Genomic DNA, 27762 nt, shown 5'->3' on the forward strand with positions numbered 1-27762 from the left:
AAATGTCTGTCTGGTGATGTTCTCCTCCTAATAAAGCATGGCAAGAAAATCCTCCAAATATTAATGATTAACCTGTTGAATTGGAGATAGTTCACCTCCGAATGACTTCATCAATATCTGCTTCAATTACCTTTTGGTAAATGAAATAACCAAACAATCATTCATTTTCTGATATAGCTGTAAAACTAATCTGAAAAGTTTTTAAAATAAATCACTTTAAAAATGTATAGTGTGTACCTTCTAAAAATGAAACCTACATCTATGAGTTGTGAAGAATATGTATTAAGGTTATAACAGCCCACAAAAATGCACTTTTATGTAGAAATCCATTATTAAATTGAGTCGTCCTGACTAGTGATTTAAATCATGATTTAAATCAATTTGTCAAATCCACCCTGCACCAAGCCCCAGAGGCCTATACACATACATGTTTCTTTTCATCTGATTAAATTCCTCTGACCTCCTGTCTTCCCTATAACAAGAAGCTCGCTAATCAGTCTTCCTTCAGATAAGAATACTCTCCCATCACTTCCTAATATCAAGAACCCTGACTGCTAAACACTCCCAATCTCATACATAGGATTTTTTATATTTTAATGGGAATTAGGCACCTAACCTGCTTGGGTGCTTTTGTGAATCCAAATAGGGTTGGATTCAGAAGGGGGACCTCAGGCACTTAAGTCCTAATTTAGATTCTCAAAATCCCTGCTCACCGTTCCCTAACCTAAATTTCCTAAGCACTTAAGTTTTCACTGGTAAAGTCCCCGTAGCACCTAGATTTCTGCTTGCGGACATGCATAGCCTCCTCAGACCTGGCACCACCAAGCAGCTGAGTGCCTAACTCACACTTAAGCCCCAGTGGTAAACACAAAGCAGGGAGTTGGAATTATTATTTATGCAGGGTCTTTTCAGGACACTAGTTTAACCATAAATTCTTTTATTAAGATCAAAGGCCAGATGGTATTTATACAAATTGGTCTAAATATACCTAAAGAGCCTAACTAAGCAATTTACTACATCCAAAACAGTCTCTCTCAATCAATCATAGAATATCAGGGTTGGAAGGGGCCTCAGGAGGTCATCTAGTCCAACCCCCTGCTCAAAGGAGGACCAATCCCCAGACAAATTTTTGCCCCAGATCCCTCAATGGCCCTCTCAAGGATTGAACTCACAACCCTGGGTTTAGCAGGCCAATGCTCAAACCACTGAGCTATCCCTCACCCACATTTATAAGCATTTGATCATTTATAAACCCTGGATTTAGTATCTCCACCCCTTAGGCTGGGGGAGGGGCCTTCAGACATGGCCAGGCTTACACCTGCCCACTTATCTGGAACTGAATAGGTAGCTAGCTTCTGTGAATCCAATTTTTAGGCACCTAACTCTCCCCATGCATTGTATAGGGAGCCTGGGTTCCTAACTTGGGTTATGAATTCCACCTGGCATCAGGGCACCTAAAAGATAGGCTGAGCATTGCTGTGCTTAAGTCCCCTTTGTGAATTCTACTCTAGGCATCTACCTTCATCTTTAGGCATCTAAATACCTTCACAAATCTGGCCCATGGTAACTACTTCAGTGACAGTTCCATTACAGTTAATGAAATGGGAGCAAACATCTCCCCCAAGTTTCTAAATCCCTCAGCATTAAGGAGGTATGGCCATTTGTCTGATACAAGGGATACTTCAGTGCTAAAGACTGTGCCACTATCACACTAGTTCAGAAAAGCCATTTTAAAGGATTTAGCCCATTTAGGCTGGTCTAAGAGTGAGAATCTTTAAAAGTAATTTTATAAAGCAGAAACAAGGTGAAACTAAGTGGTTTGGACTGAACCCGAGAATATTTGCATGGAGCTTTGGGAAGAGCAGCAACAGTTTTTCATAGCGCTAATAATAGCAGTTCTCTCCCTACTGAGTGTCTCCTGCTGACAGCTGCTATGCCTCTGCAGTCACCTGCCTCATCCTATGACTTGACCCTCCAGCCAGGTTACTTTAAAGTCTTTCCTCTTCCAGGGTAGTCCATGAACAAAAAGCAAGGATAATTAATGCAAATAAACTGAGTTAATAAGAAATAGAGGAGAATGATTCCTCCTCAGTGCATCAGAATCTGGCTGACCCACCCTTTCTCCCCTCAGGGAGGGGCCTTCAGGCAGGGGTCATCTGGGAAACTCTTACTTTCAATCAGCCCTTGTCTCAGGAGCTGAAGTTGTGGTCTCTTTACTCATCTGCCAGCAGCTCTGCTCCCCTTTTAAACTGCTCCTCTTCCAACCTGTGCATGCCTTGACGGTGTGGTAGGGCAAAGCTGCTTGAGCCTAGAGCTGCGTCTTAACTCCTTGTCCAGTGTGGGGTTTGCATCGTACATCATAGGCTGCTTTAGCTCTAGCTGAATATTACCTTCCATGAGACAAATGCCTTTCACGGCATACTTATCAATTTTAAAATCTGCCGTCATGGTGGATGGAATTCTGCACTTCTTCCACAGGGACCCAAACTCAACAACACCTCAGGAACTAACACTGTAGGCCATACATAGAGACTAGGTTCATAATATGAATGGGAAATTTGCATACCCATGTACCAGTTTGTCCTCTCCCCTCTGTTCCCCTAACTTTTGCAAAGTGTTCTAGCACAGCATGAGATACAACTCTGGAAAACAGAAGGCTAGTTGCTGCAGTTAAGTATCAGCCTTGTAGTAGAGGGGAGAATAGGAGGTAGGCAGGAATAAAGGAATGAGCCAAAATTCATTTCTGCACTAGATGGCCCATCCACACTGACCAGAAATAAATCTATAACAGATTTAGTTTGTCATTTATTTAATATTTTAAAAAAAGCTGTGTACAAACATTTACTGAGTAACCATGTAAGTTTGTTGAATTCTCCATTGAGACTCTGTTCCTACTGTATTGCTTCCCTTCACAGTGTTGAGTGTAATTTAAGATGTAATATTACAGATGCTTATCACAATTGATCACCATCCTCCTTAAAACACCCCTTAACATATTTGAAGACGGTTATCAGGTTCCTCCCTCATTCTTCTTGTCTCAAGACTAATCATGCCCAATTTTTTTTAACCTTTCCTCTCAGGTCAGGTTTTCTAAATCTTTGTCTTTTTGTTGCTCTCCTTTGGCTTCTTTCCAATTCGTCTATATTTTTCTTAAAGTGTGGCACCCAGAACTAGACACAGTACTTCAACAGATTTTAGCAGTGCTGAGTAGAGCGGGATAATTACTTCCTGTATCTTACATACGACACTGTTAATACACCCCAGAACAGCATTAGTCTTTTTTGCAACTGCATCACGTTGCTGATTCAAATTAAACTAGTGACACTATAACCCCAGATCCTTTTCAGCAGTACTATAGCCAAACCAGTAATTCCCATTTTATAGCTGTTGTGCATTTCATTTATTAAATTTTTTCTTATTGATTTTAGACCAATTTCCCAATTTGTCAAGATCATCTTGAATTCTAATCCTGTCCTTGAAATGTTTGTGACAGCTCCAAGTTTGGTATCATCCATAAGCATATTCTCCACTCCATTATCCAAGTCATTAATGAAAATATCAGATAGTACTGGGCCTAGGACAGACCCCAACAGGACCTCACTAGTTATGTTCTCCCAGCTTGACAGTGAACCATTGATAACAACTCTTTGTGTATGGTCTCTCAACCAGTTATGCACCCACCTGATAGTAATTTCGTCTAGATCACATTTCCCTAGTTTGTTTATGAAAAAGTACTTTTAACCCCATTGTACAAATGGGGAACTTAGGCACAGAAAAACTGAGTGGTTTGCCCAAGATCAACACAGTGACAGATCAGAAAATAAACTCTGAGGTCTCCTGAATCACAAGCTAGTATCCTTAACCACTGGACCTTCCTTCCTCTCTAATTGACCTATCAGTTCCTGTGGCTATTAGTCCTCTAGTAGACTTCAATACAGATGAATAGATACAAAGAGAGACAATTTGGAGGGTTCTAATGCAGGATTCTGTTTCATTAAGATTATTTAATTTTATGAAAACCATTTTCAGGGAATAACTGTCAATTTTCTGTTAACCTAATTGGCTGATAGAGATTATCTTTGGTATAATAAATAATAATAGATTTTTTAAAATTACTGTTAGTTGACCTAGAGATGGGTCCAAACCAGAATCCTGAAACCAAATTATTTTTATTCATAAAGCACTGACAATGTGCTTAGTGCTGTACAAAGATACATAACGAGGAATGTCCTTCCATTTAGTTCACAGTCAGATATATAAAATCAGAGAAGACAGAATAAACTGCAAAGGAGATGTGACAGAGTTATTTTTTGTTTGTTTGAATCCCTAAAAGACAAGAAAAAAAATCCAGACCTTCCTTCCTTTGGGCTGCGAACCTATTATAAACATGTGAAAAGTTCTGGAGGTACAGGGCGCAAAATCCAGACCCAAAACTTGATCTGAATTTCACAGTGGACCAAACCAGAACCCCACTTCAGAATACCTCAAACTTTGGGAGGGGTTTTGAAACTTGGACTCAAGATCAGATCAGAATTTCACAATCAAAACCCATCTGCTGTCTTAGTGCAAGTTAATTAATAATAAAGTTGCTCAGAACTGTACATTATTAAAGTAAAGTGGTTCGTGTATGACCCCTTAGGACTGGAATCTTGCATTGTCACGGTAATAACACAAAACACTGTGGATTTTTAACAGAAGTTACCATTTTCTAGAAACCCATAACAACATGTTGAACATTAACTCATGAACTTTTAAAAGAACAGCACTGAATTTTCTATGTTTAAAACCATTATTGCTTCTTTAGGAATTACATCAACAATACTGGCTTCTCCAGAATTAAAAATAACTTCAATGGTAAGGTAATTTGACTACTTGGAGGGTGTTTTCTTACTAACAAGGAATTGAGCATAGTCTTGAGGTGGCATAGGTTAGTTGTTAGAGCAGAGGGCTGGGAACCAGGAGACTTGGCTTCCAGTTTCCTCTTTCTTTGGGTACGTCTACACTGCAGCTGGGAGTGAGCCTTCAAGCCTGGGTATACAGACTCTTGCTAGCATGCTAAAAATAGCAGTGTGGACATTGCTGCACTGGGGTTTGTCTGGACTAGGACAAATGTCCAAAGTTAAGTCAGGCTAGCTAACACATTACCTTATCTTGACCTATACTTAAATGTTTTCCTAATGTAGATTCAAGTTAACAACTTTTATGTCTGCTTAGCAGGTTGAGGTTGAGTGGGGAACTTAGGGTGGACTCTGATTAACTAAATCAAGGTAAAAGGTGTTAACCTGCATCTACAAAAGGTCAGGGATAGGTCAGGGTTAGGTAACATGTGTGACTTCAGCCATATTTCCCAGTCTAGACAAACTCTCATTGCATGACCTTGGATGAGTCACTTAAACATCTCTGTGCCTAAATTTCCGCAACAGAAAAATTGACCCAAGAGTATCCATCGTACTATATGAACGGGAAGTATTAAGGTTACAATTATATTCAGAAAATACATTCTCTGATTATCAAAGAGTTAAATTTCTAATCTATCTACAAAGGCATTTTCAGTTAGTAAATCAGTTCTACAAATCAAAATCTGATGGACTAATCTAGCTGTGCATTTGTGAGTCTCAAAAAGGTTTTGGGAACCGAAAACTTCAGAAGTTAAACACTTACCAAAATGAATAAAGTCTATATGTTGCCTCACTATAGCTAACTAGATTTTACATTGCAACCAGACTGATAAACTGAACCTCAGTGGCTAATTCATTAGGAGATTCAGCCTCTGCTTAGTCACTAACCATCAGTGAATCAACCCCTTGAGTTTGTGATTTGCATTTTGTTTTGAGACTGGGAATTGCAAATAGAGAGGAAACATGGCAGAACATTAAGAGGAAACACAAACCTTGAAACTGACACATTTGATTTTAAAGCAATAGTAAAATGCATTTGCTATAATTTTAAGTTTATAATATAGTAATTGTAGCATTCTTCTGTTCAAGGATGAAGAAATGTTTTTTTCAGGAAGCTTGAGATCTCTCCTTCCCCTTGCAGTCAGAAGTCTAATTCGATTCAACAAACTCAATATAAGTAATACTTCTGGAATGGCTAAGGGTAAGTGAACACAACAGCTGTAGGCGGACACGTAAGTCCCATTCTTAGATAATAAATGGCCAGGATTTTTCAAAAGCATATAAGTGAAATAGATTATTTAATTTTATGAAAACCATTTTCAGGGAATAACTGTCAATTTTCTGTTAACCTGATTGGCTGATAGAGATTATCTTTGGTATAATAAATAATAATAGATTTTTTAAAATTACTGTTAGTTGACCTAGAGATGGGTCCAAACCAGAATCCTGAAACCAAATTATTTTTTATTCATAAAGCATTGACAATGTGCTTAGTGCTGTACAAAGATACATAACAAGGAATGTCCTTCCATTTAGTTCATAGATATATAAAATCAGAGAAGACAGAATAAACTGCAAAGGAGATCTGACAGAGTTATTTTTTGTTTGTTTGAATCCCTAAAAAAGTTGGACAAAAGTCCAACGGAAAGTCAACAGGACGTTTGTATCTATTTCACTTGGGTTCTTTTTAAAATTCTGGGTGTCTAAAGTTAGGCTCCCAAATCCATCTTAACTAGGGTGACCAGACAGCAAATGTGAAAAATTGGGACGGGGGTGGGGTGTAATAGGAGCCTATATAAGAAAAAGACCCAAAAATCGGGACTGTCCCTATAAAATCGGGACATCGGGTCACCCTAATCTTAACTCACTTAAATGGCTTCATTTTTAAAACTGCAGAGCACCCAGAAGCTCCCTGTAATGTCAGTGGAATTGGCCCTTTTAAAGCACCAAGTGTATATTAATTACTGGTCTGGACTTTATTCTGTTTACACATTATAAATGTGATCAAGTCATGATCACTTGAACCTAAGCGATCAATACTTTTTAGGTCTGTGACCAGTTCCTTTTTATGTCAAGATGAGGTCTAATATAGAATTTCCCCATGTTGGGTGGAAAATGTTTTGAGTTAGAAAATTGTCATCTATAATATTTAGACAGTCAAGGATGTTTTATTAGTGGCAGCATGAGACCTCCAGCATCTGTCATTCAATCTGAATTTCCCCATGATCATGTAGCTTCCCCCCCCACACACACACACACATTATAGATAGGTGCATAAGGAGCTGGTCATCCTGTTCCGTTGTGTGATTTTGTGGCCTGTAGCAAACATCAGCTAATACCTTATTTGTACCTATCTTGTCCTTAGTCTGTTAGGACATTGATCCAACAAGCATTCATGATCATTTTCGTCTGAATTATCAGTGACTTGGAAACAGGTTATGCCATTTTTGATGCAGAGTGCCACTCTCCCTCCGCTTTTGCTCACTGGATCCTTCCTAAATAGGTTATAACCACTGATTTTAACATTCCAATATGAAGTTCCACTCCAGTATTCAGAGATTACTTCAGGAGCGCTCTCAAAAAATGATATACTTGATTTTATTAGGCTTCATAGCCGCAATAATATATGTGACACCATACGCCAGGCTCAGAATGAAGGCACTTGAATACTGGGAATCAAGGAATTTCAAACCCATTGTGGACAGTATGTTCAAGATAGTCACTCTTCCAAGAAATATCCAAATATCTCTAATGTGGTGGCTGAGACCAGAAAATGTTCTCAAAGGAGTTTTGTTGAACTCCCATCCTCTACTGTAATAGTTACATCAGATACTTTTCAAAATGGGTTGGGTACATGTCTCAATAATTTATTTATTTGAGGCATTTGGAATCACCAAGACTCAAATTTACACATAAATACGTTAGAACCGTGCCTAGCTCTCAAGTCATTCCTTCCACAAGTGCACAACTCAGTGGTTCAAGTTGCCACGGACAGAAGGTCTGCAATGCAATATCTTCCTCCTTATACCGTTTTTCAGAAAGACTGTGTGGTTCTTAGACCTCACCTCAGATTTTTTCCTAAAATATGGTCAGATTTTCATGTTATTCAGTATATTGATTTATCAGTTTTCATGCGTAGACTCCATGCACATCAAGTTGAATCCAGATTGCATTATTTAGCTACAAAGAGTGTTTTATCATATTATCTGGGCAGGACTAAGGCTTTTAGCACTTCTCCAAAATTGTTTATTTCCCATGCTGGACACTGTAAGGGTCAAGCTATTTCTGCCCAGTCCTGGTCTAGATGAATTAGTCAATGTATAGATGAGTCTTATAACATTTCTTCCTTCTTTCCTTCTGCTGCTATTAGGACTCACTTTACAAGAGCAGTTGCTACATCTGCAACATGTGCTAGGCATGTTCCCCTTATTAAAATATTGCAAAGCTGCCTCTTGGGATTCAATTCACATTTTCACTAAACATCATGTGTTAGATTTGACAGACAGACCCAATGCTCCATTTAGCAGAGCAGTACTTCAATCCTTGTTAATTAGGACTCAGCATCCCTCCATCCATTCTTGAAATAACTGCTAGCCAAGCTATCTCAAGAATGGAAATATGCAGAGGACACTCAAAGAAGAAATGAAGGTTACTTACATGTAACCAGAGTTCTTCAAGACTCAGCATATTCACACTCCCTGCCCACCTTCCCCTCTTCTGTGTAGTCCTAATTAAGTAATACTGTTATACTCTGCCCTAGCCGTGGAAGGAACTGAGGGGGCAGCTGGCAACATGCCCCCTTTTATAGCCACACCCTCCAAATGTGCTTGAATACTGATAGGTTGTAGGAGGGACGCGTGAGCCTTTAATAGGCATTACTACCAGCAAGTTCCACTGTTCATGCTACACCGTTTGGCACCTCCCAAGAGTGTTAATATGCAGAATCCTTCTTGAAGAATTCTAGTAACCTTCATTTCCTGAATTTATAGTAGATTTGTAAGCTATGGATGCATGATGTCAGATGGTTTGATTGGTGTTTTTAACCTCATGTGTTCATCTACATCTCTGCTCAATAAAAGCATGAATTAATGCTTTCTGGAATATCTTCAGCAAAGCAGGACATATCAGTGGTCTTCAGAGGGGGGAAATGTTTAAATTTAGTATTAAATTTAATATATTTATTTACATTTAGTATTAAATATGGTTAGTATTAAAATTTAGTACTTTTATTTAGTAATAAATTTATTTCTGTAGTTAATATGTATATTTAGAAATAAAATTTATTTCTGTGCTGAATACTCCCTAGAGATTGGATTGGGGTGGGGGAGCATTCATTACATAAATTTGTGCATACCTCAATTCTCACCTTTGCTTGGCAATTTTCCTTTAAAAGCAGGGTAGGTAGCCTTGTCTCTTGGTTTCCTGTCTTTTGTCAGTTTAAGTCAGGCCTAGGATGTTAAATTAATATTGATATTTTTTCCTTTATGTAAAGAACATTCACTTCTATCACATCTCAGATATTTCAGTTGCAGTTTGTATAAGGATCCATGGTCTGCAGAGCTTGGGACAGCTGAAGTTCCCAGAGTGCCACTGGGACGGCATGCAGTGCCATGTCCAGGGACCACTGTGGAGAATAGGCACCACAGGAAATACTGCCCAGAGGACCCAGAGTGACAGTAACCTGCAGTCTTCTGATGGGCCAAGTGCACTATTTATTCTTCAAGTACTTGCACATGTCCATTCCCACATAGGTGTGTGCACGCCCCAAGCACAGTTGCCAGAAATTTTTCCCCAATGATATCCATCGGGTTTGCTCTAGTGCCCTATGGTGCCATGCGCACATGTCACCGGTATAAAGGGCTCTGCCAGCCCCGTTCCCCTTCAGTTCCTTCTTACCACCTGTGACGGTTGGCTTGAATCCTTCATTACTTAGGCAATTCTCTCCTAGTGGTTTTTTCATACCAGTTTTAGTGTAAGTAGTTGTTATGGTTAGTAGTTAGAGTAGTTTTAGGTTTTAAATAGCTCAGACGCTTCTGCACTTAACTTTCAGGGTTGTCCGCCTTCCCAGTGCTGGGGCATGCCTCGGTCGCTGGGTTTTAGGCCCTGCGCTGCCTGCAGTAAGCCTATGCCTTGGAGCGACCCCAACTTGAGCTGTCTCAAGTGCCTGGGGGAAGCTCATAGGAAAGACTGCTGCCAAATCTGCAGGGACTTCAGACTCTGGAGCAAGAAGGACCGAGAGGCTCGACTGAAGGTCCTCCTCATGGAGGCAGCCTTAAGACAGGCTTCGGAGCCGCGCTCGAACTCAGCACCAAGCACCTCAGCTTCTGTGCAAAGCACTCATCCATCGACCTGGGAGTCTTGGCACTGATCACCCTCCCTGGTGCCTAAGTAGAAGCACCCCAAGCACCAAGAGAAGACCAGGTCTCTGATGCTGAAACCAAAGGAGAACAGGGAGAGAGCGAGATCCGGGCTGGACCACTCGTCTCCCCTGGCATCACAACATCAAGTGTCAACAACTCCGGTGCCACAGCAAGCTCCTTGGACACCTACAGAGGAGCAACCTCACAGTAGACAATGCCCCAGCCAGTTCGTGATGCCGTCAACTCCTGAGGTGTTCACAATGGCCAGGGACCTTCTCACCCTACCACTACTGGGATCCCCGTAGGGTCAAGACCAGGAAACCCAGAACTGGCTAGCGGATCGCCTCAGCAGTTTCTTCTCCTCTCACCACAAGTGTTCTGTCTGACCGGACATTCTGAGGCACATCTTCCAATGGTGGAGGATTCCACTTATAGACCTGTTTGCCACCCGCATCAACAGGAAATGTAATCAGTTCTGCTCTCTGTGAGGCCATAGCCCAGGCTCCCTGACAGACACGATCCTGTTGCAATGGATGAATCACCTGTTCTGCGCCTTTCCTCCTATTCCATTGATTCACAGGTTCTGGTGAAAATCAAGCAAGAGCGAGCTCGAGTCATTCTCATAGATCCGGCATGGCCCAGACAGCATTGGTTCACCACTCTCCTCAGCATGTCTGTGGAGGCGCCAATTCAGCTTCCACTGCATCCGGACTTGATCTCCCAGGACCATGGCCAGCTGCTACATCCAAATCTTGTCTCTCTCTATCTGACAGCCTGTAAGCTCTATGGTTGAACCAGGAGGAGCAGGCATGCTCTGAGCAGGTCCATGAGGTCCTACTGAGTAATAGGAAGCCCTGCACCTGAACCACCTACCTTGCAAAATGGAAGCGATTCTCCATCTGGTGCTCCCAGTGACAAATCCCGTCTTTACAGTCATCTATACAGCTTATCTTGGGGTACCTGCTGCTCCTGGAACAACAAGGCCTAGCCCGCTCATCAATCAAGGTCCACCTAATGGCCATTTCTGCCTTCCATCCCAAGGTGGACAACTGATCAGTCTTCTCTCATGAGATGGTTGTCCGATTTCTCAGAGGCCTGGAAAGGGTGTACCCTCAGGTCAGAGATTACCTGTACTAATGGCACAGTTAGTCCCAGATTTTGAAAGGTATTTAGGCATTTCTGTGTTCAACATTGCAACGCCTGACTGATTTAGGAGCCTGTTGATTGTCAATGGGATTTAAGCTTTGAAGTGCCTAAGTCACTTTTTAAAACTGATATTTAGACTCAATAATGGGGCAACACAGGGTTAATGAGCTAATGTGGGCTCAGGGTGGCTGTTCCCCCTTGTATCTGTGAGAGATATCAGGATTGGAGGAAGTAGCTTAAGAGGGAAAAGAATATCTCAGTTGATGACAGATCAGGAAGGAAAGCAGAGCTTCAGTCCTCTGCTCCTGGAGAAAGGGCTGACTGACGGCAGGAACTCCCCAGATGACCACTGCCTGAGAGACCCTCCATGAAGGAAGGGAGGGTCAGATGTTGACTCATCTTGAGATGTAACCATTCCCTTCTATTACTTGTAAACTCAGTTTAGGGCCACAACATGACAAGCGCCCTCTGAAGGAAGAGAGCCTTAACCCAATTTTGGGATGATTCATTTGTGTTAATTCCCCTTGTTTCTATTTGTTGACTATCCTGGAAGGGGGGGGGGGGCTTTAAAATGACCTGGGGGCCAAGTCACAGGAAGAGGCAGACCACCACAGAAGGTATCTGATGGGGAAAGAGCTGCTATACCAGGCCTGGCTGGCCACAAGGAGATGCTAGTGGTGAGTCAATCCCTTCACAGGCTCCTTAATCAGTTAGGTGTTGCAGCACTGAGTACAGTTCCTGCAGCTCCCATTGGCCGGGAACAGCGAACTGTGGCCATTGGGAGCTGCGGGGGGCCATGCCTGCGGATGGTCAACATAAACAAACTGTCTCGCGGCCTGCCAGCGGATTATCCTGATGGGCCGCGTGCCGAAGGTTGCCGACCCCTGCAGTGCAGCAACACCTAAATACCTTTTAAAATGTGGGCTTTAGGGACTATTAATCTGTGTATTTTACACTGTAGACCAGACCTGCTCCTTTGACTGCATCCCTGTTGTAGTCAATGAGCATTACATAGTAGTTTTTAGTAGTTTAGTGGATTTTAGTAGTTGCTGCTTAGAGATGAATATCTGCTTTTTTCATTTGTTCTCATTTTGAAAAATCTCAAAGATGCTAGAGACCTATTACAGAATAACAGCTTGCAAAAATGACATATTTTAAATTAAAGCTGGTTCTGAGTCGATTGCAGACGTGTCTGAATCTGTAACAATTCTATTATTTTCCCTCCTATATTTTAGAAATAGTTGAAATGACTTGAATCTAACCTAACAGACAAAATTTCATTCCTAGGAGAAAACCCTGTATGCTAAATTGCAACCCAAAGTACATTTCCAAGGCTAAGTTTCAAATGTCATTGAAAAATGGGCTGTGTAATGAAAGCTTTTTACTTATTAGACTGGTTTTGAGTTGCAGTTTTGCATTAACACAAGAAAAATAAAATGATATATGCACAAAGTATTGTACTCTTTTTATTTCCATTGCCAATATTTACATCAAATAAGATAATCTATTCTATAACATATCAATTTGCCAGACTATTTAATCAAAGTCATTGTAGGCTTCTGGTTTCCCCATAAAATAGCTTATTAGAGAAAAGCGACCCTCTCAAACCGGTGAATGCCAAGTACTTACACTACTAAAATGACTGCAGTAGACATTGACTGTGAAGAGCATATCTAGGAGTGATTTTATAAACAGTCTTTCCAAAAACATTGAAATTTTATTTAATTATAGTAGTCTGTATTATATTTAAAAATTCTCTTTTTCAAGGGAGAAGAATCTCTTCTCTAGGTAAGATCCATACAGAAATATTACTGTCACATATATTAACGATTGAATGAGTAGCTGATAATTGTTCCCTTTAATGCTTTAAGGCTATAAACAGGCAAATGTTGTGATTTTGCACAAATCCCTTGCTGATGACTTTGAAAAGTTTTGCCATGCAAATGATGGACCTCTCCCACTGCTGTACAGAAGTAAACCAGGTGAATGGAAATGTCCTTCTCTGAGCAGCAATTCTGATATCAGGTAAGTGTGGAAGTCTTTCCAGCTGTCAAACAGGTCTGATATTGATACTGGACATTATTGGAAGATAACATTTTCCAGAGTGCAGACCATCCATAGCTTTGTGCACAGTGAGCCCAACTTGCTTTCAGTTATACCTTTGCAACTGAAGTAAACGGACTGATGCAGTGGCATAGAATTTGGCCCATTATCCTTGTTTTTGACAAAACACCCCTTTACAATCCATGTTGTCAACATTTCAATTGTTTCAGTGATCCAAAAAATGAAGTTATGTTTAGTTGCAAAGATCTCTCAATAGTAGACCACAGAGTTAGCCTATAGTATTTTTCCCCATTTCTGTTTTATCCAATAGCAGCACTGACATGGTTACTCTACATTGCTCAGAGGTGGTTAGGAGACTGACTTCTGGAGCAAGCAGTCAGAGCAAAAGTCAGAACTCTGAAGAACATAATTTTGTAATGCTCATGAGAAGGAGATCAGTCTCAGGGGCATTTGCCTAGTAAGAATAAAATGTGTAGATGGCTTGAATGTGTGCACGAGGTTTCTGGCTTAATATGCAGCTGTGTAGGACAAGCAGGCTTTTACTGTTCTTCTTTGAGTGATTCCACATTCCACTATGGTTGTGCACATGCCCCACACACAGATGTCAGAGATTTTTTTCCCCTCAGTGGTACCCAGCAGGGTGGCTCAAGTGCCCTCTGTTGCCAGGCGCCACTGCATGCTGGTATAAGGCCTGGTCTACACTAACACCCCAATTCGATCTAAGGTACGCAACTTCAGCTACGTGAATAATGTAGCTGAAGTCGACGTACCTTAGTTCGAATTTACCGCGGTTCAGACGCGGTCCACACGCGGCAGGCAGGCTCCCCCGTCGACTCCGCGGTACTCCTCTCGCTGAGGTGGAGTACCGCAGTCGACGGCGAGCACTTCCTGGTTCGACTTATCGCGTCCAGACCAGACGCGATAAATCGAATCCGGAAGTTCGATTGCCAGCCGTCGAACTACCGCGGTAGTGTAGACCTGGCCTAAGAGAGCGCAGTCTTCCCTGACCTGCTCAGTTTCTTCTTACCGCCAGTGACGGTTGTCAGAGTGATCCAGACTTAAAGTAACAAGTGCTTCCCTCACTCTTTTCTGCATATAAATACTGTTGTAAATTAGTATTTTGTTAGTTATACTTTGTTTTAGACAGTTTTAGTGCTTAAGCATGGCCCCTTCCCAATCCCTCTTCAGAAACCACTCTCTCGAAATTGCCCTTCAATAGGAAGTCTAATGTTTTCTTCAGGCAGAGGCCATAGAGGGGCCATTGTACCTCAGGAGGAAGGGCATCTATTTCTGCTACTTCCTCATCCCCCAGGACAAATGAGGGTCTCAAGCCTATTTTAGATCTAGGAGAGTTGAACAAATTCCTGAAGAAAATAAAATTCTGTATCGTTACCCTAGCTTCAATTATTCCTTCCCTGGAACAGCGGGACTGGTACTCTGCCCTTGACTTAAAGGACGCTTGCTTCCATGTTGCAATATGCCATGACCATCAGAAGCTTCTCAGATTCGTGGCGAATGGTTGCAATTATCAGTTCACGGTGCTTACATTGGGGCTGTCAGCTGTTCCTTGGGTGTTCATGAAGTGCGTGGCAGTTGCAGCAGCTCATCTATGAAAATCGGGTGTCCCTGTTTGTTCCTGTACCTGGATGACTGGTTGATCAAAGGTCGGTCCAAGGCTCAAGTCCTGCCTGCTATATCCACTGTCCTGTCCACATTGTTTGCACTGGGGCTCCTACTAAATTGAGACAAATCAACCCTGAACTCATTATAGACAATAGAGTTCATCAGGGCAGTCTTAGACTCCACAAAGGCCAAGACCTTTCTATCACTTTACAAGTTTACAACTTTACAAGACCTAGTACTGCAACTGAGAACATACCCTCTCGTAACAGTACATAGCTGCCTCAGTTTTCCAGGCCATATGGTAGTATGTACATGTGTAGTTTGACACACCAGACTACATCTCTATGTTAGTTTTGTCATCTCTGGATTGATAGATGGACCCTCTGAAAGTTTGCCTGAGGATTCCCTTTCTCTCCCTGCTTTCAAACCTCAATCTGGTCACAGATGTGTCTTCAGTGGTCTGAAGAGTTCATATGGGGTTCCTGCAGACTCAAGGTCTTTGGTCATCTCAAGATCTAGAGACTCTCATAAATGTTAGGGAGTTAAGAGTGGTACGTCTAGCCTGCTTGGCCTTCCTCTCCCAAGTAGTGGGAAAAAAATTATTAATTCTGATAGACAATTTGATGCCCATGCCTTACATAAACAGACAAGGAGGAACATGGTTAAACCAACAGTGCCAGGAGGCAATTTGCCTTTGGACTTCTGTATAGCCTCAATTTATCTCAGAGCTGCCTACCTTCCAGGGAAACAGAACATGTTAGCGAATCAGCTGAGCAGATCCTTCTCTGATCATCATGAGTGATCACTATGTCCAGACATGGCCAGGTCCATGTTCCAACTCTGGGAGACTCACCAAGTGGACCTGTTTGCAATACGAACCAACAGAAAATGCCATCAGTTCTGTTCCTGGGGAGGCTCAGCCCAGGCTCGCTGACAGATGCTTTTCTCCTGTCCTGGAAGGAATCCCTTGTGTATGCTTTCCTTCTGATTCCTTTACTTCCCAGGGTCATCTTCAAAGAGAAACAAGACCATGCTCACCTCATCCTCATAGCACCAGCATAGCCTCCTCAACACTGGGTACTCAATCCTATTATCCTTGTCAGTGAAGCCTCCTCCGTCTCTCCTGTTGGATCCAGACATCATTTCCCAGGACCACGGGCACCTACTCCATCCCAACATCCAAACTTTCCATCTGACAGCAGGATGCTTTATGGCTGCTCAAGGGACATTCAGAAAGTGCTTCAAAGTAGCAGAAAACCCTCAATTAGGAACATTTACCTGGCTAAATGGCAGCACTTCTCCATTTGATCATCATAGGAACGGTGTATTTCCAGAGCAGGGCCCCTGAACCTCGTGCTGGACTATCTTCTAGATTTAAAACAGAGTATTGCGATTAGTTCTATAAGGGTGCATCTGGCATCTATTTCAGCCTTCCATGCCTTGGTGGATAATAGATCCCTTTTCTCTAACCCCATCATCACCTGATTCTTAAAGGGCTTGGTCAGATTACACCCACACATACGAGACCCCATCCCATCTTGGGATCTTTTGAACTCAGTCCTAGCAAAATTGATGGGACCACCCTTTGAGCCCCTTGCAACTTGCTCCCTCCTTCACCTTTCCATGAAGGTAGCATTTCTGGTGGCAATTACCTCAGCCAGAAGGGTGGGTGAGTTGAAAACTCTGATGTCAGAGCCGCCCATACAGTTTTCCATAAGGATAAAGTTTATCTTCACCTTCACCCAAAATTTCTCACAAAAGTAGTCTCTAATTTTCATGTTAATCAAGCAATCTATTTGCCCATGTTCTGTCTGAAACACGATGCACATACAGATGAGGAAAAGCTTCACTCTTGGATGTGAGAAGAAGGGCTTTAGTTTCTACCTGGCACGAACTAAATCTTTTAGATCCTGTATGAAGTTATTTGTAGCAGTTGCAGACAGAGCTATGGGCCAACCAGTGTCCACTCAGAGAATCTCCTCCCGGATCTCTTCATGCATTCATTTATGCTACCAACTGGTTAATATAATCCCACCAACTAGAGAGCTGGCGCATTCTACTAGTGTGCAGGCAGTTACTGCAGCTTTCTTAGTGCAAGTGCCGATTATAGACATTTGTAAAGCAGCCACTTGGTCATCAGTCCACACTTTTGCATCTCATTATGCCATTTCTGTCAGTCAAGAGCAGTTGTTCTCAACCCACAGTCCAATTAGCACACAGCTGTTGCCCATGTGACAGCCTCAGGACCATAGAGGTAGTATATATATTGTGTGGATTCGGCCCACATAACACAGAGAGAGCTGCATATGTGGCCCACAATGGTAAAAAGGTTGAGAACCACTGGTCCAGAGATAATGCCAGTTTTGGACAGGCTATCTTACAATCACTGTTCAGGTAGACTCCGAATCCACCTCCTTGCATGTTTGCTTTTGAGTCACCTACAGTGGCATGGACATGTGCAATCACTCAAAGAATAAAAACCAGTTTCCTTCCTTTCTTTAATTGTTATTCTTCAAGATGTGTTCCATATGTCCACTCCATGACCCTCCCACCGTCCCCTCTCTATTGGAGTTTGTCTGGTACAAAGGAAATATGGCGGGTCAGTGGCAGCTCTGCTCTCTTATACCAGCATGCAGTGGTGCATGGTGACAGAGCGCTCTCAAGCCACACCGACTGGTGCCACTGAGGGGAAAAAAATCTTTAACATCTGTGCACAGGGTGCACTCACACCCACAGTGGAACAGACATGTGCAACCCATATTAAAGGTCAACAGTTACAGCAAGGTAGATTAACCAGTTTTTTTGTGTTGCTTATGCTATCACCAAGAAGAAAAAGAAATGGACAGAACAGGAAAAATCCTGAGCTTTAACACTTCATGAATGTCAATTTAGCCAACATTTCTTCATATAATAATTCATTTTGCTTAAAAAAATTGTGATAATTGTGACAGTATAGCTCTTTCTTTATTTCATTAGAACTGATTGCCTACAATACAGGATATATGAGTATGGAGCTTGTACTGGCACTTCGACAAGTCTAAAGGATTATTTTGATCAGCTTAAAGACATGGTGACTTTTTACTTAGGCTGCAGCTTCTCATTTGAAAAGGCAGCCCACAAGGTTGGTGTTCCTCTAAGGAACGTTGAGCAGAAATGCAACGTAAGCATGTACAAGGTAAGAACACAATAATTGTTAAATTACATCGAGGTTCAGATAGGGTTACATCAGCACATTTTTGTACACTGAAACCTGTACTGCAGACCATCTCCACTACACACAATATTGACTATTATTAAACCACTTTTAGTATCTCCACATGGATTTGCTCTTTAGTTAAAAGGTTGACTGTACTATGCAATGGATTTTTGTTTCACCTTGGGTTATCATTCAACATGCTTGTTTCTGTTTTCTTGGTCTCAATGAGAAGAAAAAATCACTCTCACAGTGAGAGCCTATGTTAGTCTTCAGGTTGGAGAAAATATGTGAAGTTGTTTACAAAGAAGAATTTGTCTAATTGTGTTTATTACATTCTAGAATTTTAAAATATCACTATTTATTGCAATAATGGCAATAACAAGATAAAATAAATGCTACCTTTTGAATGTAGACCTATGAATGATCCTTAACTATTATTCCTCTATACTTTAATTGAAATCTAATACCTTTTATTAAACATTTCCTGTGCAGACAGTATTATTTGTTGGTTTGCTTATCATATCTTAAATGACAAATTAACTTGGAATGACATTTTATCTTTATAACCTAGATTTGTGTTTCTAAGTGGACATGACTCAAAATTAAAATTTCTTAGGACCAATCTGTGGCTCCTCTTCCATGGGCAGGAAAGGCCCTGGCCCAATGGAACTTGAGTATTTCTGCTATGGAAATAGAAGATTGCCAGTTTTGGGGTGGGTAGATCCGTAGGATCTTTGCAAACTCTGCTATATGCAGTTTCTCTGCATTTTAGCATGCATGGAGGGTTGTGGCCAATAGATGTTTCTTTATGCTTTTTACCCCTTCCCCCCCATAGAAGGAGAAAAAAACAGCAGTTAAGGCTACATATCTGGGGTCCACAGTATATCTGGGTTTACCAAGATTTGTGCTGCATATGCCAAATTAAGGATTTAGCTCTTAGAATATAATTAATGGTGCAGAAGATATTCACTGTCATACATGTTAATTACAAGAGCTAAAGGGTAGAATGTCTGGTTTATTCACTATTGATTGTTATAGGAAATGGATTATTTTCATTGGATGCTAGTTACAATATTACTCAAAATCCTTTAAAAATGTATGTTAAAATGTGCCCCTTGTAAATTCAAGGGTGCATAGTCATTTCAGAACTGAAAATAAGCCTTGATAGTTCTTCAATTCCTGCTAATGCCTTGGTTATTTTTTAAATTTTGTCAGACGGATATGCCTTGCTGCAGAGTTGCTAGTTTTTGCTGCAATTTAGTGGTCACAATGAGACCGATTCCTGAAGACCAGTTAGAAGCAGTTGTGGAAGCTACTTATCCATTGAAAGACTCACATGGAGCACCTGTTCACATTGGTAACCCTGGTCAGTGTACTTTCCATACATTTCATTCTAGGAGTGTATTACACTGGCCATAAAGCTAAGGGAAAAAATAGACAAAAAGTATGGGGGACAATAAACTTCAGCCTAAATTTCAAGTGGCTACATAAAAACCTAAACTTTTTTATAGGTACATAGGTACTGACTTGTTTAAAGTTTAGTTTAGCTGAAAGTGAAGGTTTGATGTGACTGAACAGAGAAAATGTGTTGGATAAAGAGATGGATGTGTGAAACAGGGAAAGTAGTAATGTAGTCTATTTGGTGACAGGTTTCAGAGTGATAACCGTGTTAGTCTGTATCAGTAAAAACAATGAGGAGTCCTTGTGGCACCTTAGAGACTAACAAATTTATTTGGGCATAAGCTTTCGTGGGATATAACCCACTTCATCAGATGCATGGAGTGTAAAATACACTAAGCAGGTGTAAACATACAGCACATGAAAAGATGGGAGTTGCCTTACCAAGTAGGGGGTCAGTGCTAACGAGGCCAATGGGACACATCCACCCTAATTGAATTGGCCTGCTTACTGTATTTTCCACTACATGCATCTGATGAAGTGGGTTATATCCCATGAAAGCTTATGCCCAAAATTTGTTAGTCTCTAAGGTGCCACAAGGACTCCTTGTTGTAGTCTATTTGGATTTCAGTAAAGTATTTGATTAAGTCTTATTGAAAAATACATGTGGTTTGGCTTGAATATGTGCACTGTCCCATCGTTGGAAAAGGTAACAATAAATGGCAGTGTTGGGAGATGTTAATTTCAAGATGGGATCAGTTGTAAGTCTGGTATTATTTAGCATCTTCACTAATGAACCTGAAAGTAAACATCACATTGCATTTAAAAATGATATTGAACTAAGATGTGTTAAAAACAACTGTGAGGACAGAGAAAATAATACAACAGTGGAAAACATATTAGAAATGACCTTTTATTATGATATGGCAGTAATAAAAAAACCAGTGAAGTTATTGTCTATATCAAATCACGGAGCATGGAGGGGGGTCTATATGGCACTAGTGACCCTGCACCTAGAATAATGCATACAGGTCTGGGTATTTAACTTCTAGAAGGCAAACTACAAATTGGAGTGAGTTCAGAGAAGAGCAACAAAAATGATTAAGAGGCTATTTTTGTTGGTCTCTGAGGAGTGTTTTAAATAATCACATGTGGCTTACTCAAATGAAGTCTAGGGCAGGTGGGGGGAAAATAAGAAAACCAGCTGCAGGTGTCTGAAGAACGTAAACACAAAGGAGAGAGAGCAATTGTTTAGGATGATCCAGGACAGTATAACTAGAAATAATTGAATTAAATCAAGCAAAGGATTTAGGCTGAAGAACAGGAAAAGTTTGATAGTGAGATCTAATAGGCTGTGGAATAACTGCCACAGGGAAGTAGTGAAGGCCCATATCTTTAGTTAATGAAAATGGGCTGGACAAAGCACTGGATAGGAACATGCCTGCATGGGCAAATAGGAATAACCCACCACTACTCTTATGAAAGTATCTCTTGAGTGAACAGATCAGATATTGTAAGAACGTTTCCTAGGAACTGTAAAATTCAGAGAGTGCTCAGCAGGTTTTCATTTGTCTCAGATATAGCCAGATATAATATGTAATAAAATGTCATCATCCGTGTTTTACTAATATACAAAAAAAAATTTAAGGCGTGTAATATTAGGACAGGAACTGAGGGCACATACATGCATACTAAGGGAACCTAACAGGCCATTTGAGTCATAGGTTGGCCTTGCCATTACTGCTTTCCATGCTGCAGTTTTAACACAGTGTCACTGGATGAGCTCAGCTTTATACCATTACTGCTTTGCTGGAATTTAATGTTGTTTTACTGTTTGTCAATTATAGGCCTATTAGGAATCCAAAACCTTTCCAGCCCAGACTATGGAGATCCAGTTCAGCCTCACCCTCAGGATGTTCCAGTGTTTTGGGCCTGTGGAGTAACTGGGGTGGAAGCAGTCAGCAACTGCAGTATGATGGACTTTTTATGTTTGAGATAACAGTGGTTTCATTTTTATGTTGTTCACTGTACACTGAGAGAGTTCTTATTGGTAGGATGTGGTTAGTGGGTCTGATCTTCATTGCCCTGAACTAGAGCTGGTTGGAAAATCTTTGATGGACCCATTTTCTGTTGGAACAGTTCATTGAGTTATTTCCCTATGGGTTGTGCACATGCCCGTGCACTCTCGATCGGAGATCTTTCTGCTAGTAGTGCCTGCATGGCTGCACCTGCGCCGTACACCTCCTTGTGCTCCAGTATGAAAATATATAGGGAGAAGTGGACCCATGCTACTCCAGTTCATTCTTAACTGCCTGCAGCTTGAGATGCAGTTCTGTGGTATCAGCTATCTGGTTGACATAGTTATTCTTCTGCCCTTTTACTCTTTATTTTTGTTTTATAATTAATTTTTAGTTGTTGATATTTGTTTTGTTTTTGCTGTTGTTAATTTACATTTTATAGCACAGATGTGCTTTGAAGGTGGGTTCCCTCATCTGTTCCTTCTTTCTTTGAGGGCCCCCTTTTCTCTCAGGCCTTCTTGACTGGCAGCTTTCCTGTCAGGGTATGCCCAAGATCCCAGGATTCAAGCCCTTCCAAATCTGACACAGGTCTTTCTCCCTTCTGTGATAGGCATTCCAGCTGCCTCTCCTGTATTGGGGCTTGTTTACACTACCGCACGGGGTTGATCTAAGATACGCCACTTCAGCTACGTGAATAGCGTAGCTGAAGTTGACGTACTTAAATCTACTTACCGTGGTGTCTTCACTGTGGCAAGTCGACAGCTGACGCTCTCCCGTCTACTCTGCTTGCGCTCCTCATTCTGGTGGGGTACCGGAGTCGATGGAAGAGCGGTCAGCGGTCAATTTATTGAGTCTATAGTAGACGCGATAAATCAACCCCCGCTAGGTCGATCACTGCCTGCCGATCCGGCGGGTACTGTAGACAAGCCCTTGGAGAGGCTCATGTCCCATCCAGGCTTCAAGAGCTCTGGTGGCAGCGAGCCCCTGGCCCTTTAAATCGCCGCACGATCCCTGAGCCCTGGGGTAGCGGCGGCAGGGCTCTGGCAGCGATTTAAAGAGCCAGGGGCTCCTGCCACTGCAGGGAGCCCTGGCCCTTTAAAGTGCCACCCGAGCACCGCTGCCGGAGCCCCGGGGTAACGGCGGCAGGGCTCCAGCGGTGATTTAAAGGGCCAGGGGCTCCCCACAGCGGCTGGAGCCCCGGGCCCTTTAAATCACAGCCGGACCCCTACCGCCGCTACCCCAGGGCTCCAATGGCGATTTAAAGGGCCCTGGGCTCCGGCTGCTGCAGGGAACCCTGGGCCCTTTAAATCACCAGCCTGGGGAAGCTGATCGGTCCGGAACGGTGTACCAGCTCTTGCCGGTACACCGGACTGGCTTACTTTCACCACTGCTCATTGGTACCAAGATCAGACTCTTCCAGAAGGAAGGACTCTTAGAAGAAATTATCTTACCAGGTCCACCAGCAGCTACATCTTTCCAGAATGATTGTGGTCTTCTATGGTACCGCCTCCTGTACTGCTGGACATATTTAATCTGGGGGAACACTCCCCGGGCTCACGGGTAGCTTCTAGGTACCTCTCTCACAAGGGCCTTCATGGTATCAAGGAACCCGAATTTCTGTTCCTAAGGGGTACCACGAAGACTTTCCCACTGGCACATGTCTTCCCACCCTGACCAAACATATTCCCTGATATCGCTGCAGCCTCAGGTATAGATCCACCCACCAGTACCATCACAATTGCTGGATCCGCCTTGGCTTCTAATACTGATGTGAGCTCTGGTACAGAGTCCTTCAGCTCCGTCACTAGACATAGGACACCTCCTCTGATTCAGAGGTCTTTATTCAGGGCTGTACCATCTACCACCCTCCTCCTCTTGAGGTCTTCCCTGAAGAAGAGACCTGAGGAGCCAGCAGACACTTGATCCAACAGCTCTGGCAAGACCACCCAAAATGTGTAGTGCCTTTCCCTTACACCCCTCTCCAGAGGGCTTTCGGAGCCCTTGAGCTCCATATGAGGACCAAGTCTACAGGGTATCCTTACACAAGAGGTCCCAACAGGATTCTCATCCACCAATAGCTCGGGAGCCTCCTCACCCTACTCAAGAGGGGCCATCAGAGGATCAAGAGTTCAGATGAAGTTTGCCCCAGAAGAGACAACTATGCCTTCTCTGCCATCCTACATGGATAACTTTCAGAACTTGATGAAATGCATAATAGAGGCTATACAGATTCCTTTGGAGGAAATCCAGGAACAAAAGCAATCCTTGGTGGACATCTTGCACACCTTCACCCAGGGCAAGATAGCCGTACCTATTAATGAGGCCCTTCTCTCACCATCCCACACAGTGTGGCAGAATCTGGCCATCATCTCACTCACCTGTAACAGGGTCAATAAAAAGTACTATGGCCCAGCCAAGGGCTCGGAGTACTTGTTTTCTCATTGCACTCCTAATTCCCTAGTCGTCAATGCCGCGAACAAAAGAAGTCAGCAATATCTGACAAAGAACTTAACCATCTGACCTTCTAAGGTGTAAGAGCTACTTATCAGTGTCTCCGATTCCGAGTTTTCCAACTGCCAAGCCCTGATGGCAAAATATGACGTTACCTATTATAGTAAATATTCTCATTTTATTGAGTCTGTGCCTCAGAACAAGAGAGAGCAGTTTCTAACTCTTATTACAGATGGTCATACAATTGCCAAAGCCTTCCTGCAGGCCTCCCTTAATAAGGTGGATATGGCCTCTCATTCTATGCCCTGTGCCATAGTCATGCGCCAGACCTCCTGGGTACAGTCCTCTGGCTTGCTCAAGGAAGTACAAAATATTATGTAGGGCTTGCCTTTTAAAGGTCCTAAGCTCTTTAGTGACATACAAACAGATCTCTTCATTCACTCAAAGACTCTAGGGTGACATTGCACTTTCTTGGTATCTATATTCCATCTACAAAGTGAAAATATAGCAAATCTCAGACAGCACAATGCTCCCATCCGGTGTACTATCAGGCATTTCAAAGAATTATTGAGCCACCCAAAAAAGGTTTAGGCACAAGAAAGGCCTATCCTCCATTGTCACCTCTCAGATGGCTACCTCATCCAAACGACCATTTTGATACTTTGGTCGAGATTTCTCCCCAGAGGATCTTTAGCTGCAGCAGCCATCCATTCTCTCAACCTATGGAGACCACCTTGCCCATTTCCTCCATTTTTAGGAGCATATCACCTCAGACAAATTGGTACTGAAAATAATCTTGACAGGCTACTCCAGGGTTTCTCAAACTTCATTGCACCGTGACCGCTTTCTGACAACAAAAATTACTACACGACCCCAGGAGTGGGGACTGAACTCGCCTAAGCCCTGATGCCCCGGGTGCAGGTGCGGAAGCAGAAATCCAAGGGCTTCAGCCCCAGGCAGGAGGACTGTAACCTGAGCCCTGCTGCCCAGATCTGAAGCCATTGGGCTTCAGCTTCAGCCCTGGGCAGTGGGACTCGGGCTTTGGCTCCAGGCCCAGCAAGTTTAAGTCAGCCCTGGTGATCCCATTAAAATGTGGTCGCGACCTACTATGGGGTCCCAACCCGCAGTTTGAGAACCGCTGGGCTACTCCATCCAATTCTGCTCCCCCCATCCCTGTTCAGGGATCCTTCTCACAGGTGGCTCCTAAAGCAGGAGGTAGAATCCCTCCTGCAACTGAGGACGATCGAAACCATTCTTCCAGACTTCTTCAGTAAGGGTATCTGGTCCAGGTACTTCCTGGTCCTGAAGAAAAAAGGAGGGTGGAGATCGATTTTAAACCTTTGCTCTCTAAAAACTTTTATTCATACACAGCACTTCAGGATGGTCACCCTAGCAATGACCATTCCATCGTTAGATCCCAGGGACTGTTTCGTCACCCTCAATATCCAGGATGCCTACTTTCAAGTAGCCATAGACCCTGTTCACAGTTGTTTCTTCAGGTTCATGGTGGGCACCAATCATTACCAGTACCGTGTCCTGCCGTTCGGCTTATCAACAGCTCCTATGGTCTTTACAAAGGTCCTCTCCATCATTGCAGCCCACCTTCAATAGTTAGGAATAGTCATTGTTGCGTATCTGGATAACTGGCTCCTCAAGGACCATACTTTCCTGGAAGTCCAGTTGGCCACCAAGAAGGCCCTAGCTCTGTTCCACCCCCAAAGCCTTCGCCTCAACATATAAACCCTGACACCCGTGCAATGCATAGACTCGGAGGCAGCCAAAACATACCTCCCTGTGGACAGGCTTGCCAAGAGATCCAACCTGATCTTCATTCTTACAGCAGAGTCCACGAACCACAGTGAGAACTTGTCTTCAGCTCCTGGGACACATGGCAGTCTGAACTTCTGTAATCCCTCATGCAAGGCGGAGTTCCTGGTGTCTTCAAGCCTGGCTCAAGACAGCCTACACTCCCAGCAGGCACAAGCCGTCCAGGGAGATGTCAGGCCCTCAGATGGTACTCGACTCCCTCAGTTGCTGGAAGTACCCTTTAAAAGTCTGCATGGGAACCCCCTTCTCATGTCCATCTCCCACACACATCATCACCACGGTTGCCTCCCTTATAGCCTCCGGTGCTCAACTGCAAAATCCTAAAGCCCAAGGCAAATGGACTCCTTGAAAGTTGTCACTACATATCAACATATTTTAACTTCAAGCAGGCATAACTAAGCCCTTCAGGGTTTTTCCCAGGCTCTTAGTTTGCTTTGCAGAGAGGATGATGGGTCACTCAATCTCCTCTCAGAGACTGTGTTGGGTAGGTATCAGGATGCATTTTGGCATGCTATGAGACATAGATTGTACCCACCCTCCTAGAGTCACTACTCACTTCATGCAGGCTCAATCTACTTCCAGTGCCTTCCTTAGGAAGGTATGCTTCAAGGACATTTGCAAGGCCGCCACCTGGTCTTGCATTCACATATTTTTCACAGCATTATCCCTTACTCCATGCCACCAAAGTGGACATGACATTCTGTGAAGCTGTTCTGCACTCTGTACTGGATCCACCTCCTCAGCATCCTCTTCCACATTAAGGTACTGCTTGGTAGTCTCCTCATGAGAAACCCAAATGGACAACACTCGAAGAAGGAGAGGTTACTTACCTTGTACAGTAACTGGAATTCTTTGAGATGTTTTGTCTGTATGGGTGCTCCACTACCCACCTTCCTTTTCCCTTTGCTTCGGACTTTTACTATGCTCTGAGGTTGAGAAGGAACTGGAGAGGTGTGGGTCTGCTTTTATCTATATGCCCTTTACTGGAGCATAAGGCAGCATACAATACAGGTGCGGACCAGTGGGATATACTAGCAGAAGAATCTCTGATCGAGAGTGCACAAGCGCATGCACATCCTCAAATGGAGCACCCATAGGGACAAAACAACTTGAACTCCAGTTACTGTACAAGATGATAAGTAACCTCTTCTTCCGTCAGAATCAAAATTAAATGCAAAATCATGTTAATTTCACCAAAATTTTGTTTAGGAGGAAAACTGGAGAAAAAGAGTTATATGGAAATGTTCCGTTTCAGCATTTTGGTAAAGAACCATTTTGATTTTTCATTTTGAAACTGCTTTTCTTTCACTTTTTTTTCAAATTCTGTATTATATTATATATATACACTTGGAAGGATTAGATTTTAATTGCTAACCATCAGTAAACATAGATTTCACCATACACACATAAAATGATGAAAAAAATATTTCCATCAATAATAATTTAACTTTACAGATAGACAGAGTAAGAAAAATGCTGCTTGAGAACTTTAGTTTGATTTAAGGATATTTACTCTGTACATTTTGACATGTGATATTGGCAATTTTTGTTTTGATAGTTCTATAGCTTTAACTTTGTGAACCTCAACATATACTGTCTTAAATAATTATTGCCTGACCCTCCCCCATAATTTCCAGCAACTGTAAAAATTTAAATTGATTAAAAATAGGGGGAGAATACAGTAAAAGCTTTTTTACCTGGCATGTTGGGAGAATGGGGGGTGCTGGTAAGTGAAAAATTCTGGTTAACTAAGAGGGAGGGAGTGGAGGCACGCAGGGCGC

The 27762-nt window shown here is 42.5% G+C and overlaps 1 protein-coding gene across 3 annotated transcripts in view; it reads left to right on the plus strand.

The window, feature by feature from the left end:
- Positions 1-27762, plus strand: part of DGLUCY (D-glutamate cyclase) — a 90034-nt gene that overhangs the window by 17094 nt on the left and 45178 nt on the right. For all 3 annotated transcript variants that reach the window (XR_003369774.1, XM_026651495.1, XM_026651494.1), the window contains exons 2-6: positions 5988-6099; positions 13276-13429; positions 18068-18266; positions 19503-19653; positions 21533-21655. Coding sequence is in view for 2 of the 3 variants with exons in the window: in XM_026651495.1 (XP_026507280.1) it covers positions 5997-6099; positions 13276-13429; positions 18068-18266; positions 19503-19653; positions 21533-21655 (730 nt within the window). In the remaining variant the exon portion in view is untranslated. The remainder of the gene's footprint in view (positions 1-5987; positions 6100-13275; positions 13430-18067; positions 18267-19502; positions 19654-21532; positions 21656-27762) is intronic.

The sequence above is a fragment of the Terrapene carolina genome, unplaced genomic scaffold (genome assembly GCF_002925995.2).
Source record: "Terrapene carolina triunguis isolate 2854851 unplaced genomic scaffold, T_m_triunguis-2.0 Scaffold96, whole genome shotgun sequence".
Lineage (NCBI taxonomy): Eukaryota > Metazoa > Chordata > Testudines > Emydidae > Terrapene > Terrapene triunguis.